A 20,533-nucleotide genomic window follows, 5' to 3' on the forward strand; every position below is an offset into this window, starting at 1 on the left:
GGATGTCTGTCTAAATGATATGCTATAGCTCAAAGAGAAGTTATGGGCTTGCTGCAGAAATTACTGGATCATGTTCTAAGACCTGTGTTATGCTTGAAGTCAGATCAGATGATCACAATGGTTCCTTATGGCCTTAAAGTATATGAATCTTTGCGCTACCAGAGGTTTCACAGCTCCTGGCTATGCTACCATGACCTTCCCTCTCTCCATTGTCCACTGTCCCAACCTCCCTCTCTTTTAGCATACAGCATGGAAGGGTAAGTAGGGAAAATCATGCTGACAGGGTGAGAATTATCTTGTGGTACTGTGTCCCTGATGGTTAGAGGGAAGGCAGATGCTACTGAGTCTCACTCCTACCTGGCCCTTCCAAAATGGTGTAGCTTTAACCCTGCAGATTTGGGGCAGAGGAGCTCTTACAGGATTGGGGCAAAGGAGACCATGCTCTTCTCTGCTCCTCCTGGAATCATTTATTGTATAAATAATGGAATCACTAAAGTTAAAAGGAGAAGGATTAAAACATCTTTGTGCCTTCCTCATTGCTTCTTACATGTGAAAACTCTCCCTGAACTGACCTGTTATCCTACCCTCTTCTCCTTCAAATCTCTCTCTGAAGCCCATATTAAATTTGCCACATGTTTGACTGAGGGTCACATGATGCTATCTGGCACTTTATCTTCACACCTTCTGTGTGTCACTTTTTAGCTCTTTGGGGCAGGACTGTATCTTCAGATGTGCTTAGCACACTATGGAGCTGATTCTTCTTGGGACCTCTAGATGCTATGGAAATATAGATATCAAATAATCAGAATAAAATATTTAATTTTTAGAGGGGGAAATTCTAGATGGGGAATATATGCTGAAGATAATCAGACAATCATCTCCCAGTTTTGTGGGAGAAAAGCATGCAGAATGGATATTTAGCAGGAGCCCATTTAAGAAAACACTTTTCTTCATGAACTGCATGTACCACTTGGCAATGATTAAAGGATTATAAAAACACATAAGTGTATGTACTCTAAACAAGTTCAAAGAATTACTAAGGAAAACAGCTTATTCTTAGATTTTAAGATCAGAAAAGACCATTACGATCACCTACTCTGATCTTTTGCCCAACACAGGCCAGAGGATTTCACCCAGTAACTCTGCATCAAGCTCTTTACATACCGGTAGTTGAGAAGCCTAGGATGACAGCTAAAAGTTAGAGCCCAAATAGAAAGTTAACTAGGTTGATATAATTGGAAGTCTGTCACAAATAGAGATGGGCATGAGACTGCAAAATTTCGACCCAAACTTTCCAAAGTGAAGGGTGTTTGGATTTAGGGCTTTTATTCAGGACATTATGGAGAAAGGAGAAGCCATGAGGTATGGGTTAGATAAAGATGAGAACTTTTCCTTGAGTTTGGGGTTGTTAACATACTTCCTTCAGGCCTGTCTATAATTAGTCATCTTAGCATCTACCAGAGAAGGAGAAGGCATTATCCTTAAATATTTATCTTTGTTTACTTGTTTGTCTGCCTATGTATTTTTAAGGTGTCCATCACTGTGGCTTCTGAGCATGAGCCCGAGGTGAAATATTAGTTTATTTGTTTGTAAACATGAGTTTGAAATATGAAATATGAATTAATTTGTACAATAGGTAAACAACAAATCACCAGGCCTGGCTAAAAGTTACTTAAAGCCTAACATTCTAAAAAATAATAAGGGAAATTCAAATACCTTTGAAGAGGCTTTTTCATTGACTACTAGAGTCAGATGTAGTACCAAAGTACCAGGTCGCCCATTCGTACCAGCCTAGCAGTATTAAGTGGCTAATTTAATTCTTTTATTTAACTAAGGATCAAAGAAGGATCCAAGAAATTTTACAGCTTATGGGTATTTCTTAGAGACAGTTCCATCATACGAAAGCTGCTGACAAAGGACAAGATTACAAAACTTTTGGGGATGTATCACTCAGTATAAAACAGTCAGCATGAAATCATGAAGTAAAGATGGCAGCAGTTGCCCTCCGAGTAAGTTATGAAGAGGTAAGGGAGTGTGAAATCAATTATTATGATTTATTTGAGTTACAGGAAAGCAGCAGATACTGTTCTACTCAACAACTGATTAGATAAAAAAGAAACCAGAGGAAAATGTAGTTCAAACCAGACAAAGAGAGTTCAAAACCAGGATGTGAATAGGTTCAGCATTTGGACCCCTTTTGTTAACCTTAATAGGGTTTATAAAATCCAAACATTAAAGCTGTGATTTTCAAAGGAGCCTAACTAAGGGAGTTAGGCACCCATTGACATTTACTGGATGTCAGACATTTATCTCTGTTAAGCTCCATTGAAAATCCAGCCTCAAGGACCAGACAGATGCCACTAACTGCTTGAGACAGTACTTAATTTGAAAGTAAGGGGATCATAAAGCAATATTAAGGAAGAAAACTGGGACATATTGTACCTAACACAAGATGAATTTTCTTAAGTGACCTTCTTTACTGGCTTCGCCATCAGAAATAGATGTATGTTCTTTATTATTGAGTCTTACATTAGGAAGAAGCAGCTGGATTTCATTTTTGGAAGCAGATAGAACATTGGTATTCTCAATAATTATGCTTTATATAATGAGAAATAGGGAATATTTAACTATGAAAAAATCTAAAAGGGTGTTAAATAACTTCATGTGGATCACTGTACCTGCCGAGAAAGAGCCTCAGCTTGTGACAATGTGTTAATAGAGGGAATGTTGCTGCCATCAAATGTGCTCCTTCTTGTGCTTATCCTGTCCCGTTCATTTTGTACAGCTAGAAAAGAATAATCATGTCATTTATTTGCTTGTAGGCAGTGCAGTTGAACATAATTTCAGAGGGCTGTTATATAACTATATGAATCACAAGGTATGACATCCAAAGAGGACCTTGAAGTTTCAGCTCTGAGACAGTCATGAGAAAGAGTGACAAGAAATCTTGTACATTTCTTATTCATATAATATTGTTTGTCACTAAAAATTATTCATTTCTAATTGTTGTTAGACACAGGATTTTTATGATCGGCTTTATTACAGTAGATTTGCATACTTTCTACTTTGAACTCAACAATACTCTGTAATTTGATTGGCTGGCCTCTCTTCCATCCTTAATTAATGAAGCCTAATGATATAGAAATCCCAGTCCTGTTGAGTTAGGTCAAGGGGTGTACAGAACAATCACTGACAGAATGTCTGAGTCATAGAAATTCTGATACCTCTGTTCATGCTTTCCTGTGAGAAACACTGAAACAAGAGTGAATAATGAACTTAATCCATTTGTAAGGTAATTTTGAGCCTGCAATATTGGGCTCCTCCTTAGGGACGTTAATTCCTGCCAGTTTAAAGAACATTAACTAAGCAAAAATATTCCAAGCAGGTGGGTTGTGTCTCATGAGGCCCAGGAAAGGTGGTATAAAGGGCTTTGGATAAGGAACCTTAATGAGCACAGACAGGGCTTATTAAGTAACAAGGCTTACTTTTTAATTCAGGAAAGAAAAGGATAAATAAAACTATCAATCAGATTTCTTAAAATCTCAATCGTATCCAAGGTTAGGCCAAGGAGAGAACAAGCATTGTGCTAATCAACATCTTTCTTTATTGCACTAGGAGTCTCATCATCTTTTAAGAGTACCAGTTTTATTTCCAATCATGTGTTTATTATTTTGAGGGGGAGGAATCTGCATTACATTGGTTCAGTTGTAGCATGAAAGGCTTCAGTAAAATATTCTTTCGCTACACTGCACAATATCCTTTAGTTTCTATGATGAATGAACACACTTTATTCCAGAGATACACTAGCTTTTTTGCCAAGGACATTTACTGATGTGCTTCTTATTAAGTCATAATAAGAAATGTCTTGCAGTGTTAAACACTAAGTGTTATATGTTCATGTAGAGATGAAACATGAAATATGATGTGTGTTTTTTTTTAAATTGGAGAAACAAAATGCCAATTCATTTAGTAGCTCAAAAAGTAGGGTATTAAATACAAAATTAATTAAAATAATGTCAACATTACATGCGACCAGAAGAAGCAAGACACTGATGGTCAAATACTAAAGTTAAATGTTGCCATACCACCTGCTGGCTGAGCATAGAATTGCCAGTACTCCCTGCCTCGGTTTCCTTCCCCAAGATGGGGCTCCTCAGCGTCCCCACACTAGTCTGTGTTGGAGGTGTGGCTTACCTCTTCACCCAAGTCACAAATAAATATAACCCCTTCAATGGTAGCAAAAGTGCGAACGAAAAGGTCCTAAACAAACCAAAATGGTTTCTCTGCCCTCCAGGGCTTCACTTCAGCCTGCCCTTTGGGCCCTGTTTTCAGCCCCTTTCTAAGGCCATGTCTACACTACCCGCCGGATTGGCGGGTAGTGCTCGATCTATCGGGGATCGATTTATCACGTCTAGTGTAGACGCGATATATCAATCCCCGATCGCTCTGCTGTTGACTCCGGAACTCCACCAGGGCTAGAGGCGGAAGCGGAGTCGACAGGGGAGCAGCGGCCGTCGATCCCGCGCCGCGAGGAAGCGAAGTAAGTGATTTTAATTCGATCTAAGCTATGTCGACTTCAGCTACGCTATTCTCATAGCTGAAGTTGCATATCTTAGATCGATCCCCCCCCAGTGTAGACCAGGCCTAAGCTACTTTTGAATCTTTTCCCACTCCGCTATAGAGCGCTCACCAGCCCCCAAGGCTGGTTCCCCTGCAGTACCCAGTCTCCTGCAGACGCTGGCTAAGGACCTTCCACAAGAGCCTTCCCACTCCCTGTGGTACTAACACCGTGATGGATTTCTCTTAGTCCTTTTATAAGGCCCAGGTGTCCATTAAGGTACCACCTGGCTGTCCAGTCCTGCCCCCCCAGGCTGGGAAGCAGCAAATTAATTATAGCACAAGTATGACTGGCCCCATCTCCTCTTACAGGGGCCAGTCACTGGGTGACAGGGCCACTTACAGAATCAAAAGGAAATACCTTTGTATTGCATATGTACAGGATTCAATGGGCTGGATTCACCAGTCCAATAGAGCTTCTTTGCTTACTTAGGCTAAAGCATCCTTAAGCAGGATGGAGATTCCCAACAGAAAATTCCCTCTCTGTAAGGGAAATCTTTAATGGTGTAGGACTGGCATAGCCTCCATCAGCTGATTTTTCCCACCTCTGGCATAATGAGGGGAAGGGGACATGTTGAAGGCAGGCTGGGGATGTGACTAAACTGATCTCTGCTCTGTTCAATCCTCCCATGATGTGCGGGACCATATACCACCAGCACACACAGTGTCATTTAGAATAGGATCCCTCCAATTCTGATTTATGCTGCAGTTGGGCAGCTCTGAATCAGCATAGCTCAGATGTAGTGGAGAACCAGGACAATATGTTTTATAGGAAAAATGGTGTCAAATCGGAAAAAGAAGTTATGCACATTTTTTATCTATTCATTTTATAAGGTTTGAGTGTCCTTGAAATTCTGCCTTTTGCAAAATGTTGAGGGCCACAACAGATGATTCAACATTTTTCTTACAAGGATCCTGCAGTGTATTCAAATCACTATGGATTTTAATGGTCTGAATGCTAGAGGCCAAGTTCTGCACCATTATACCAGTGTAAATGCAGAGCAACTCCAGAGACTTAATGGAGTTATTTTAGATTTACGAGTCTAAAAAAGAGCAGAATTTCACTATGTGACTGCAAGAAGAAAATACATTTAATCCTCTCCTACAAAAATGTTTGCCATTAGCAAAGCCAAACAACATATAAGACTACACAATAAACCATTCTTATCCTAATAAGGTACTTGCAGAAGCACACTGTAAACCCACTTCACTATAGTAAAGTTACAGAGTCGTGCTGTAAACTGGCCTTATGATGGATAAAAATACATGCCAAAACAGGTTGTAAAACAGTTTCATCACAATAAACATAAGTCTAGTAATGTGGGAACGACAAAAGGCTCCATTTTTAGCTGCTTATTTGAACATACACAGGATGCCAATCAAGCCATATACTCTTTTGTCCCCACACAATGATCCCTCCCCAACGAGGCCTGAGATAGACTCTCCCATGGCACCCCACTTTGATAGAAGGACCGTTCACCTCTCCAGCTTGGAAACTGCCACATAGGGTCACTGTACCCCATCAGTTCCTTGATGGTCTGTAAGGGACAATCCCACACTCCCACTACATAGTAGCCTTGAATTACTCGCTGCTGCCGCCGCCAGGACTTTATTATCTGACTGCCTCAGTAAAAGCACAGAAACTGCAGCCACCCCATCTGAGAAAAGGAGTCACAAAGAGCTTCTGTCAATCCCCTTGACCACATGGGGTAGACTCAGAGCCCATAATCAGTATCATCTAACTTGTGTGAGCAATAACAAGCAACCAACTTTGAAATGTGAAAATCTGGGCAGCAACATTTTTTGCAGTCAGTAAATTGCTTGAATTTCACCAACATTTCACAAATTTAAACAGGTCTTTTTTGAAAAAAAAAAAAGTCTGTGTAGTTTAGCCATCTGTTGTTAGAGCATATTTGGTATCTTGGATGAACAGATATCATGAACTTTTAATTTATATAATTTTATCTCTCATTGAATAGCTGGAGTGTGTCTTTAATAACTGCAAAAAATTGTTGTCACCTTAATAACCAGAGAACTACACACACACACACACCCCACACACCTTTTTCTGATTTATGCACCTCCAAGTTTTAAATTAAATTAAAGAGTTAACAGATTGACACTGAAAATTATTACTAGAGGTAGTCACCAACCAAAACCCTGGACACAAATTTCATATCTTTATAAACGAGTAGAACTAAAACTCCAAATCTGAACATTCCTAAATTTATGGATTCCAAACTTAGGTCTGATTTCAGATTTTCACAATGTTTGAAGTGTTGGGACTTGAAGCTAGGATTCACATACTACAAAGATATATTCAAGCTGCAAACTCAATTCTGAATCTGTTAATTTGTTATAGGCACAAAATACTATAACTTCAAAACTTACGAACTTCAAAAATTAAATGAAGTATATAATAGTAAAATCACTCTTCCTTTGTGAAGGCATTCGAGTTACCTATTCATTGAGTTATTCTAATGTGACATTCTTTTATTTTTATACTAAGTTTTAACACTCATTCAGATTAAGTATTTATTTTTCTTTGTACGTTAAGTAATAAATCAATCTATTACCTTCTTTTTTCATTCCTGCTCGAAAACACTTTTTTAAACGACAGTATCTGCATTGATTCCTCTTGTCCTTGTCAACAATACACTGTCGGTTGAATCTATCAGATATAAGAAAGGGTAAATATATTAGAGCACTAATAAAGCACAGTCCTGATTAGCAAGCAGGACAACAATTAATGTGGCCTGTCAAAACAATGTCTCCAACTATCAGCCTTCACTGATCTTTATCTTTAATTCAGCCTTGAAAAATGTTTTCCATCTGTACATCTGGCAAGACTAACTTCTTGTAATGGGCAAGATATCATTAGTTTTTTCATCATCACAGCTAATATTTTGTATGAATAAAAGTATTTAATGTCAATATTTGGTTTAAATAAAAAAAACAAACATAATTTATGCCAGAAGCCTTAGGACACAAGACGTTGATAAAAAGGGCTTAAACCAAATGATAGCATGAGTAGCAGAGATCTCTATAACCTGGAGAGGGGTTCTAGGCAGCCTTGTTAAGGATAAAGAAAAGAAAAGAAAAGAAAAGAAAAGAAAAGAAAGTGCCAGAGGGCAGTCAATAATAAAGATCTGGCAGCCCGTTAAAAATAACAGTGGGGAACTATGACTAAAACAGGGAGCATAAAGACAATGAGGGGCCTGGAAGCATATATATATTTTAAAGTCTGATGGTTCTCAGGACAGGACAAAATAATTTTGGAAAGCAATATTTGCAGAACAAGAACCAAGCTGCTGTCATTGCAAATGGACACAGAAATTTTTGGTCCCAGAATTTCAAAAGTCCAAGACTGCTGGAAGGTGTAGTTCAACTCAGTACTGTGCAGATGACTGCCCAAGTAAAGGTGAGAGGAGGTCTCCCTATTAGTCTATAGACATTATGGCACACCACAAAGGAAAGGTACAGTGTGATTAGAATAACAGTAGAACACCATTTTCAGAAGCACAAAGCTCCTTACAGATAAGTTATCTCTTGTATGTTCTTCGGATCAGGGTTTATGGGTCTTAAGCACTTTTTAGAAACTGTCTTTCATCATAGAAAAACAAATGTTTAGTGAGAAATCTCCAAAATTTTGCTTATCACAAACCCAGCAAAACATTTTTTTTTTAGGAAATTCTCGATATGTTCACATACAAAAAATGGCGAGCCAGTTCCTTAGCTGGTGTAAATTAATCTAGCACTAACGACTTTAATAGATCTATCCCAATGTCATCCATCTGAGGATCTGTCCTGGTGTATTTCACCTGGTGCTGGTAACCTGAAACAATCAATAGCAAAAAGTAATCATGATAAAACCTGCCTCTAGTGGAGAATCAAGGTAGGTCGTTCTAAAAGATACTATCTTAAAGGTGATTATCTAGATGCTTATTAAATACCTAGTAATATTTATTTTTATTGTTTTGCCTATGTTGGATCATATTAAAGAAGTTCTGTATTAAAATCACAAATGAGTTTGATTCCCCATAGTTTAAATTCCAGGGTATTACTAATTAAGAGGTCTCTTGGTTTTTGATGCTGTTTCTCTCCCTCTCTGTGTGAAACTTGCAAGCTGTTAATTGTGTTAGTACATTCTAAGACAGAGTCTGTTCTCAAAGCAATTCTTTGTAACAACAACTACTCACACAGAGAGAGAGACTCAAAACAATACTCTGTAACAACAGAAACAGCACCCAGAGACTCCCCGTGCTTTTGTTGTATTCATCTTGCTTTGTTAACAATTGTGATTAAAATAGAGATAGAGGATGTATGTGGATGGATGCTTGGTGTGGATAATAACTGAATGATCAGGGAGGTGTCAGCCTAAGAATCCAGTGTCCATCGGCTGAAGAAGGCGTCAAGTGGAAATAACCAGAGGACCCCCGGAGGGCAGACTGGAATCCACCCAACAGCCTCAAGGATGGGAGAACCAACGAACAAGAGAACATCTGGCAGCACAGAGCCGTCAGGAATGTGCCATCTGCTGATTGATTCAGCAACAGCATGATGAAGCAATTCCCATAGACTGGCATAGGAAGAAATTCCTATAAAAATGGACTCTAGGAAGTGAGAAATTTGGGGTCTGATTCTGCAAACCAAGTTCCAGGAGCATCAGATGAGCATCTGACAAGGCCCTGCTCCCTCCTCATGTCCAGGCCACCAGGCCAGTGGCTTGGCGTGAGCAACTCTAAGGCTGGTAACGATGATAACAACCTTGCAGAACCTGTGTGTGTGTGTGTATGAATGAATGTGTGAATAAATATGAAATTGAATGGAATGTTATAGCTATAACTAACTGCTTACTATGATCCTTTCTGTATTCACAATAAATGTGGCATTTTGCCTTTTCCCCTTTAATAAGATTCTGCTGGTTTTTATTTTATTGGTATAACACCTACACATCATTTAAATGTAACAGAGTTTCGTAGCGATGAGTATGACTTCCCTCATGAAAGACAGGTAAACATTAATTTTTAATTTATTATGTTTGAAAGGGGGGTGTTGGGTGTAGACAATTCTTTTCAGTGATTTGTAGGAAAGTGATTTTTTTCCAATTATGTTAACAAACCAACAATCATACGTTTTGTCCACTGTGTTGTTTATTCTGTTTGAAAAAGAAAGAAAATATCCACTGTATAAATTACATCCGAAAGTGATTTGCCACCAGCTTAATGAATTAAGTTCTCCAAGCTGAACACTTCAAATACCTGCAGGTATAGACATGACTCTTCCGTATGCTGCGTCTAAAGAAGCCCTTGCACCCATCACAACTGGAGGCGCCATAATGTTTGCCAGTTGCTCTATCGCCACATATTGCACAAAGTCCACTGACTCCATTGTCTGCAGTGTTCATGTTGAGTGGTTCTGCTGAAGAACTGTCTGATGAGGGACAAGAACAACATATGTAGTTATGGTTAAAACCTTCAGCAAATACACCACCATGACTAATTTACACTCACATGGAGATTTAACTGGCCTTTTCTCTTTTAATTAGCATTTTCCGTTTAGAGATCATACAAAGACAGCATGTCTAATTACATCTGGTTGTTATTCTAATGAATCCTTTCAAACCCATCACATCTGGTTATCAGAATGTACGATGCTCATAACAAGAAATACTTTTTGTCCAAACTATTGCGGATTCAAAGACGTGGTTTGAAAGTTAAAGTGTACATGAAATACCTAACTTTCTATTTGCGTGTAACTATTTAAACATCCTTGCTAACAGAAATAATTAAGAGGGACGTTGGTACAAAACAACATTTTTCGGTCAGCTGGTAAAACATCCATAAATTAGTTCACATGACATAGCAATAGTTGGCTATTATCATTGCTTTCCTGAAAAGAATCTCAGTTATTATTGGCATAGGTATTTTTTTAAAAGTTCTGAATTAAATTTTATTAAAAAATTAGTGAAGAGGGTTGACATAGTGTTATTTCCATACAGGAAGTTTCATGCAAGGTTGATGTAGACATTGTTTGTGCACACAGGCATGCCACCTGAATTTGACTAACAATTTGAGACAGCTGAATACCACAGAGAACTTGCAGATGTTCACTCTAATTCAGAATGGACATATGGTTTTACCACATTTCTTCTCCTTTTATTCACTATTTGTGAGAAGGTTTTTGTTCAGATGAATATTTGCAAAGTTGCTGTTCTTTGTAGATGTGTGTAGTTATACAAAAAGAAGATTCTCCTGTCTACATTTTCAGTCATCCAGTCAAGAAGAAGAAACATTGCTATGTGACTTTGACGTTCAATGATATATCACAAATAGTTACAGAATAGTTTATGAACAACCCATAGGATAAAAATTGTTTAGCAAACTATTAGTATTAACATTGATTATTTATATGATGCTAGCATATGAATAATTAATGTTATTTATAACTGAGACTGAAGCCCCATTGTGCTAGATACTGCACATACATCTAGTAAAATACAGACCCCGTCCCAAAGAGCTTACATTCTAAATAGATAGCCAAGAGTGCAAGAAAGGAAACGTTATTTCTATTGTATAGACAGGGAATTGAGATATAGAGAGATTAAGAGTGGAACTGAGCGAAGGTTGGAAGTTCCAGTTTGCAAAGGATTTAAGGATTTCAGAAGGTGGCTTTGTTCTGATTTGGCATGAAAAACAAAAAATGTCAAAATTCTCTGCAAGGCAAAATTAAACAAAATCATTTTGGGTCAATCAAAACATTTAGTTTAGACAAAATCAAAATGTTTCATATCAATTTGGACTTTTTATTTTGTATTATAATGAGTAATGCAAAATTTTGGAAATTCTAAATGAAGCCATTTCAAAATGAAAAACTGAAATGCTTTATTCCAAAAATGTTGAAATAAGAAGTTTCAACTTTGTCAGAACATTCTTTCACACACACACACCCCCCCCCCACTGCCCTCGGTGGCTTTCATCTGAAATAAAATTCTGGTGAAATCAACTCAATTTTGTGGTTCTGGTGAAGCTTCTCTGACCAGCTCTGATTAAGATACTTGCTCAAGTTCACAGAGGAAATACATAGCAGAGCTGCGAATTGAAATCAGATCTCCTGAGTCCTCATCAGTGCATCAACTGTAAGACCATCCTTGTAGACTGATTCTTACAGTTACTTAAGATAAGCTCATAAATGAATTGCAACCAGAATAAGATTACATCAAATAAATATATGAATTAAAAGTTGCCAACTCATCATTTTCACTTAATAATTCAACCATCTGCATTACCAATATAAACTTCCCTTGCCTAACTTCCCTTTCCCTGTGTATATATGTGTATGTGTATACCTTTAACAGATCCGTAAGAGTTATTTTAAGCAAAAATAACTAATTACCAAGGAAATCCCCTTTCTTAAACCAAATAAGTGGAGAAACCATCTAAAGCTCAAATAACCAATGTTTAAAGCCTCAGAATCACTTAAGAAGAGGAAATTTTTCTTTCGTGACAAATGTTATTTTTTCTTCTTCTAGGCAGAATCAATAATTAAATCTACATTTCTGTTCACTATTCTGGCTGCAAAGAAATTGAAATCGAAGCATCAGAAATCAAAACAAAAGTTTCAAGACACACCTATACAGGCCCACTTAAACTCTATATTGTGAGATATGCAGAATGAACACTTTTCAATTATATGGAACAAAATACAAGTACAAATGAACTTTTCCACAAATGCTGAAATATTTGCTCTGCCTTTTAAAAAACAAACTACAGACAGCAGCAATGGGTCTACAGGTTGAGAGTAGATAAAATAATTGTTGAGCTAGTGCTAAATATACTTTCTTTATCCTTAATGAATTTCAGTTCTAAACTTTAAAGTAATTCCTTGAAATTAAAACAAAGACTAAAATTTCCTTTATGTCTGTGGTAGAATATTCAGTTATGGTAAAGTTAAATACAGCATGCTACATGCTGAGGCAATATTTTTACGAATTGAATGTCACAAAAACCCATAGCATAACAACCCATATCATAAACAATTCTAACCTAAGTTAAAATGTTACACTCATCAAATACCAAACGCCTCTCCCAGCTAAACATTAGCCTGTAGAAGTCAATGTGATTACAAACTCTCTCTGGTTCACATATATATAATTTGGAAAGACTGGATTACATTATACAAATAAAATATGAGCCAATCAATTAGAAACTAGGCAGCAAGAGCAAGGAGATCATTTTCTCCATAATCAGTAAAATTTCCCAAACCTCTGGATAATTTTGTTCTGTCATTTTAAATGTTATGTACAAAATCTACCTTCATGCCCAAACTGTCAATACTAGTTACTCATTTGTTTTACAGTAAATTAAACAACTGCTGAAAGCACCCTTTTCTTCCTTTGATTAATTGACTGATGACAGTGGAGTTCACTTACTTTCTTACACATAACTGGTATTATATTTTCTTTAACATAAAAAAGTTATTTTATTAACTTAGATTTAGTGATGAAGTGTAAAAGAGCAGATTTCTTGCCATAACCCCCCATGTCCAAATGCTCTATTAATAAAACACTTAACTAGCACCTTACAGCATTACTCAGTTTTACTTTTTCCCGTTAACAGCTTGATTTTGCATCACTAAGCAGATGAGAACTCACCATTGCTATTATACAGAATCTGCATAGTTTCAAACTCCAAAGTAGTATAAGTTGGATCTAAGACTTCACTGTAGTTTGCCATGTCCATGTCCAATACTGGTTCCGACAGCCTCATCATTGAATGGGAAAACAGTAAAAGAAAGCTACTCAAGAGTACAAATGCGGTATGGTGAGATCTACTCTGTTTTGCTGGCAATCAGTGATTGATAATCCAAAGTTAACTGTAAACGGTGCCACTTATGTGCAGCGATGGGAGGAGCTGTAAAACTGCTTCTGCATGCCATATTCTGCCTATATCTGTTTTCTTTTATGGCACACCAAAGCAATTCTTGTGATAATCTTAGAATGTTCCATAGACAAGTCTTATCAGGAGTCATATTGGCTTGAATTCTCGAGGAAACTGAAAAGGTTGTCCAGCAGCTGATTCTGCTCATTTTAACAACATAGTGCCAAATGCTGCCCAGTCCCTGGATCCCTGCTACACACAGTCTCTGTGAGCATGGAAGGCCTTAAACACATGCAGAACCACAGGGTAGAAAGACTTCATACTCGCATTCCCAATTGCTCTCAAAACCAATGTTCTGCACAAGTGGTAGTGAACTGGCTGCACAGACATGTTACACCAAGCCACTATGTTAAAGGGCAGATTCCTTCTCCTCAACCCCGATGTAAAGCCACTGTATGCACGTTTTGCAGTGAGGAAGGAGGGCAGCAGAATTTGGTCCATATACATGCTGCTCTTAAATGCTGTTTTGCAGGATTCCATACATTTATGAAGATCCCAGGAGTTAATTATGAAAACCCACTCTTTGTACAATACAGTTACATTAAAGATTTCCAGCAGAGAACTGTAAAACTAACTAGCAGGCGTTTAATTAGCTACATTCAATGACTGGTTATATACTATCTATCACAGGTTGGCCCTCTAAGGCAAGTCAAGCTCAGCGTAGCCTGTGATCAAAGAATTATCCGCTGCTGAGTGTGATGGAAACCTAATTATAATGATGACCCAGCTATGGGAAATCAGGGAGAGGACTTCTTAAACAAAACTGGGAACTCAGTCTAAGGGAGGAGACCCAGAAAAGAGGAGCAAGGGGAGTTCCCTTCTGGGAAAGGACTGGGGAAGTCAGGCTTGATGAGACCCACAGAGAGCAGGTCAGGCTCCTGTGGCAGAGGGCTCTAAAAAAGGGCCTGTAAGGAACAAGGACGGTCCTTGAGGAAAGCTGCCAGAGTCCCTAACACAGGAAGTACAATAGAACCCCAGGGATAAGAACACCAGAGTTATGAACTAACTGGTCAACCACACACCTCATTCTGAATTGGAAGTACGCAATCAGGCAGCAGAGACCAAAAAAAAAAAAAAAAAAAAAAAAGTGAATGCAGTACAGTGCTGTGTTAAATGTAAACTACTAAAAAAAAGGTAAAGTTTAAAAAGAAGATTTGACAAGGTCAAGAAACTGTTTCTGTGCTTGTTTCATTTAAATTAAGATGGTTAAAAGCAGCATTTTTCTTCTGCATAATAAAGTTTCAAAGCTGTCTTAAGTCAATGTCCAGTTGTAAACTTTTGAAAGAACAACCATAATGCTTTGTTCAGAGTTACAAATATTTCAGGGTTATGAACCCATTCCCAAAGTGTTCATAACTCTAAGGTTCTACTGTAGAGGGAAAACCGTGCTGGGAAAAACCAACATAGGGGAACACTCTACAGGGACCAGAAGTGGGGACCAAGAAGCAGATAACTTCAGCGTGGCCCAAGATGGGCAGAAGAATCATTTCTTTAGATGTTTATTTGGAATTTCAGATGGACTTTTTGTTATCCTGGCAGAGGATTGAACCGTAGGTGACCTGGACAGAGGATGAAGCCATGGAAAACTCAAACACACACAGGCCAACAGGGCCATGGAAATGGCTACTTGGGGTACAAGAGGTGAAGTTTCCTGCAACAGCACTACCTGATGCCAGAGACACTACAGCAGTAAGATCTACCATTCACAGTATAATAAAAATGAAAAGCTATTTGGAGATGGCTGTTCTTGCAAAAATAGCCATCAAACAATTCCTTTAAAAGCCCCTTTAATTACAACAACAAGTCATGCGGGGGGGGAGTGGCACTATATGTGAAAGAAAATGCAGAATCAAATGAAATAAAAATCTTAAATGAATCCACATGTTCCATTGAATCTCTATGGATGGTAATTCCATGCTCTAATAAGAATATAACAGTAGGGATCTATTATCGACCACCTGACCAGGACAGTGATAGTGACGATGAAATGCTAAGGGAGATTAGAGAGGCTATCAAAATAAAAACTCAATAATAGTGGGGAATTTCAATTATCCCCATATTGACTGGATACATGTCACCTCAGGATGAAATGCAGAGACAAAATTTCTCTATACTTTAAATGACTGCTTCTTGGAGCAGCTGGTACAGGAACCCACTAGTCCTGAGTGGAGACCAGGATCTGGTCCAAGAGGTAACTATAACAGGACCGCTTGGAAATAGTGACCATAATATAATAACATTTAACATTCCTGTGGTGGGAAGAACACCCCAACAGCCCAACACTGTGGCATTTAATTTCAGAAAGAAGAACTATGCAAAAATGAGGAGGTTAGTTAAACAGAAATTAAAAGGTACAGTGACTAGAGTGAAATCCCTGCAAGCTGCATGGACACTTTTCAAAGACACCATAACAGAGGCTCAACTTAAGTGTATACCCCAAACTAAAAAACACAGTAAAAGAACTAAAAAAAGACCCACTGTGACTTAACAACCATGTAAAAGAAGTAGTGAGAGATAAAAAGGCATCTTTTAAAAAGTGGAAGTCAAATCTTAGTGAGGTAAATAGAAAGGAGCATAAACACTGCCAAATTAAGTGTAAAAATGTAATAAGAAAAGCCAAAAAGGAGTTTGAAGAACAGCTAGCCAAAAACTCAAAAGGTAATAACAAAATGTTTTTAAGTACATCAGAAGCAAGAAGTCTGCTAAACAACCAGTGGGGCCCCTGGACGATTGAGTTACAAAAGGAGCACTGAAAGACGATAAAGTCATCGCGGAGAAACTAAATGAATTCTTTATTTCAGTCTTCACAGATGAGGATGTTAGGGAGATTCCCAAACCTGAGCCATCTTTTGTAGGTGACAAATCTGAGAAATTGTCACAGATTGAAGTATCACTAGAGGAGGTTTTGGAATTAATTGAGAAACTTAACAGTAACAAGTCACAGGGACCAGATAACATTCACCCAAGAGTTCTGAAAGAACTCAAATGTGAAACTGTGGAACTATTAACTATGGTTTGTAACCTGTCCTTTAAATCAGCTTCTGTACCCAATGACTGGAAGATAGCTAATGTAACGCCAATATTTAAGAAGGGCTCTAGAGGTGATCCTGGCAATTACAGACCGGTAAGTCTGACGTCAATACCGGGCAAATTAGTTGAAACAATAGTAAAGAATAAAATTGTCAGACACATAGAAGAGCATAAATTGTTGCGCAAAAGTCAACAGGGTTTCTGTAATGGGAGATCATGTCTTACTAATCTATTAGAGTTCTTTGAGGGGGTCAACAAACATGTGGACAAGGGGGATCCAGTGGACAAAGTGTACTTAGATTTCCAGAAAGCCTTTGACAAAGTCCCTCACCAAAGGCTCTTAAGTAAATTAAGTTGTCGTGGGATAAGAGGGAAGATCCTTTCATGGATTGAGAACTGGTTAACAGAAAGGGAACAAAGGGTAGGAATAAATGGTAAATTTTCAGAATGGAGAGGGGTAACTAATGGTGTTCCCCAAGGGTCAATCCTAGAACCAATCCTATTCAACTTATTCATAAATGATCTGGAGAAAGGGGTAAACAGTGAGGTGGCAAAGTTTGCAGATGACACTAAACTGCTCAAGATAGTTAAGACCAAAGCAGACTGTGAAGAACTTCAAAAAGATCTCACAAAACTAAGTGATTGGGCAACAAAATGGCAAATGAAATTTAATATGGATAAATGTAAAGTAATGCACACTGGAAAAAATAACCCCAACTATACATACAATACGATGGCTAATTTAGCTACAACTAATCAGGAGAAAGATCTTGGAGTCATCATGGATAGTTCTCTGAAGACGTCCATGCAGTGTGCAGCAGCAATCAAAAAAGCAAACGGGATGTTAGGAATCATTAAAAAAGGGATAGAGAATAAGATGGAGAATATCTTATTGCCCTTATATAAATCCATGGTACGCCCACATCTTGATTACTGAGTACAGATGTGGTCTCCTCATCTCAATAAAGATATACTGGCATTAGAAAAGGTTCAGAAAAGGGCAACCAAATGACTAGGGGTTTGGAACGGGTCCCATATGAGGAGAGATTAAAGAGGCTAGGACTTTTCAGCTTGGAAAAGAGGAGACTAAGGAGGGATATGATAGAGGTATATAAAATCATGAGTGGTGTGGAGAAAGTGAATAAGGAAAAGTTATTTACTTGTTCCCATAATATAAGAAGAAGGGGCCACCAAATGAAATTAATGGGCTGCAGGTTTAAAACAAATAAAAGGAAGTTCTTCTTCACTCAGCGCACAGTCAATCTGTGGAACTCCTTGCCTGAGGAGGTTGTGAAGGCGAGGACTATAATAGGGTTTAAAAGAGAACTGGACAAATTCATGGAGGTTAAGTCCATTAATGGCTATTAGCCAGGATGGGTAAGGAATGGTGTCCCTAGCCTCTGTATGTCAGAGGGTGGAGATGGATGGCAGGAGAGAGATCACTAGATTATTACCTGTTAAATTCATTCCCTCTGGGGCACCTGGCATTGGCCACTGTTGGTAGACAGGATACTGGGCTGGATGGACCTTTGGTCTGACCCAGTATAGCTATTCTTATGTTCTTAGGAGGAACCTTTCAAAACATCCTCAAAATTCATCCATCCAACCCCAAAGTCCTATGAATACATCAGAGGCACTGGTCTATTCACTCAGAGTCCTGTGTCTCCTCAGTACCTCTGGGACTCCCATCGCAGGCAAAGGTATAACACAAGACAATGCCTGCAAGTTGAAACTAGACAAATTCAGACTGAAAATAAGGCATACATTTTTAACAGTCAGGACAATTAACCACTGGAACAATTTACCAAGGGTTATGGCAGATTTTTAAATCAAGACTGGATATTTTTCTAAAAGATTTGCTATAGTAATTACTTTGGGAAAATTATATGGCTTGTTCTCTACAGGAGCTCAGATTAGAGCAGTGGTTCCCACACTTGTTCCGCCGCTTGTGCAGGGAAAGCCCCTGGAGGGCCGCACCGGTTTGTTTACCTGCCGCATCTGCAGCTTTGGCCGATCGCAGCTCCCAGTGGCTGTCATTCAATGCTCCAGGCCAATGGGAGCTGCTGGAAGTGGTAGCCAGTACGTCCCTCAGCCCGTGCTGCTTCTAGCAGCTCCCATTGGCCTAGAGCAGTGAACCGTGGGCACTGGGAGCCGCGATCGGCTGAACCTGCGGACGCGGCAGGTAAACAAACCGGCCCATCCCGCCAGGGGCTTTCCCTGCACAAGTGGCGGAACAAGTTTGGGAACCAGTGGATTAGAGGATCACAATGGTCCCTTCTGGCCAAGGAATCCATGCACCCTCTTGTCTGGATCCCAGCAAGCATGGCATCACATTACAGGGTATCCCACAGAGCAGGGTGCCTCCTGAATCCGTCTCCTAGAGATGTTTTCCTACTTATACAGATTCTCTGCATTATTTGGCAGAGGTGCACCATGCATGTCCCCTATTGTCCCACCACTTCCTCCTCTTCATCTTGTTACATGGATCCTGGAGCTTGCTGAGAGATCTGTATTTTCTTATGAATGGGCAGGGAAAGTGAAACAGCATAGTTGAAACAACTGATCCCACTATCATATTAAAAATGTATGCATAGAAACATTCCATATCAAACATCTAAACTATTAGCCTGACTCAGAAGACAGCCAGTGCAGCCAGATCTTTAGAAAAAGGCACAAGAACCCCACAGTGGAAAAGTGTGAAATAATTTGCCCAAAGTGGAAAAATTTTCCCCCAACCAGCAGTTAGTGGCTGGATTATGCCCTGAAGCAACTTCTCTGTTAGATGAACCATGTGTGGCTCTCTTCAGACCAGTGACCTGCCATGGATGGGACAGCGCGCACACACACACCCACACACACACACAGGGCTGGTCCTTGATCCCCAGAAGCTGATAACATCTATTTTCTAGACATCCTGCTCCTCAACCCAACACCATGCTGCAATGTGTGAGTCCCCTGCACTACATAGTGTCACCAGGCCAATCCAGTTGCATTATGTAGTCTGTTGGGGCCTGATCCAAAGCCTATTGAAGTCAGAGAAGCCTACGAACTTCAGTAGTCCTTGAATCAGGCCTTTTAATCACAATCAAAACAAAGCTTCATTGCATCTATCCAGAAACCAGAATATTAGGCAAAGTATACAATGTGGTACCTTTTATTTAACTTCTCCACTTTCACTCAAGAATCAATATGACTTTCTGAACACCACAAACCAGAAGAGAAGACTATTATGATATCTGGGAATTCTACCAAATTCTTGGGATTGGGATCCCAGGCATTAAAATGTTTTGTGTCTAGAAACATGAAAGACCTTCTCTCCTAAGGGTCAGATTTTTAAAGGTATTTAGGTGCATATAGACACAGGTAAGTGTTTTTGAAACACCCAGTAGGCACCTAGCTGTCTAACTTCCATTGAAATTTCCTATCTGTATCTCAGGTGCTTAAATACCTTTAAAAATTTGGCCCTAAGAGAACTGTTCTACATTTATGATATGGTACTTGGATTTCTGCTTGTAACCATACTTACTTTTCCAACAAAGCCCAACTTTTGAAAAAGCAGATATAGGATTTTCTTGAAAGATTTAGAGGGAAAAAATCTGTAGCTGAAATACCACATTTGTTTAGCAAAATTCTTTGAAGGGTTTTCATCATGCACTAAAATCATCTGATGTTTTCTAAGCTTTTCAATTTGAAAGTGATTTTCAATAGTTGTACATTTGCAGTGGGATAATTGCAAATAATTTAATTATTCACCAAACTGGAAGAATAAACATGCTACTTTAAATAGTACATAAAGGTTTGAATGTTAACTAAAATGATTTTTCAGTTCTGATGCCTAAGCTTTTGAGAAGATTTTGAATGAAGATGTAATATTTCTAGAAATGGCCACTAGCTTTTTCACACAAAATTTTAAATTGCCCAAGAATCAAAAAAGGATACAACACTAA

The 20,533-nt window shown here is 38.7% G+C and overlaps 1 protein-coding gene across 2 annotated transcripts in view; it reads right to left on the reverse strand.

The window, feature by feature from the left end:
- HNF4G (hepatocyte nuclear factor 4 gamma) overlaps nucleotides 1-20,533 on the reverse strand; it is an 80,126-nt gene that overhangs the window by 11,693 nt on the left and 47,900 nt on the right. Inside the window, exons 1-4 of one of the 2 annotated variants that reach the window (XM_007052970.4) lie at nucleotides 13,271-13,477; nucleotides 9,879-10,050; nucleotides 7,194-7,288; nucleotides 2,679-2,785 (exon numbers count right to left, since the gene is read on the reverse strand). In XM_007052970.4, coding sequence (XP_007053032.3) covers nucleotides 2,679-2,785; nucleotides 7,194-7,288; nucleotides 9,879-10,050; nucleotides 13,271-13,388 — 492 coding nt within the window. In that variant the 5' untranslated portion in view covers nucleotides 13,389-13,477. Of the gene's footprint in view, nucleotides 1-2,678; nucleotides 2,786-7,193; nucleotides 7,289-9,878; nucleotides 10,051-13,270; nucleotides 13,478-20,533 lie in introns of those variants that run through there. The other variant, XM_037892405.2, reaches the window with a different exon arrangement.

Source organism: Chelonia mydas, chromosome 2 (assembly GCF_015237465.2).
Source record: "Chelonia mydas isolate rCheMyd1 chromosome 2, rCheMyd1.pri.v2, whole genome shotgun sequence".
NCBI classification, from domain to species: Eukaryota; Metazoa; Chordata; order Testudines; family Cheloniidae; genus Chelonia; species Chelonia mydas.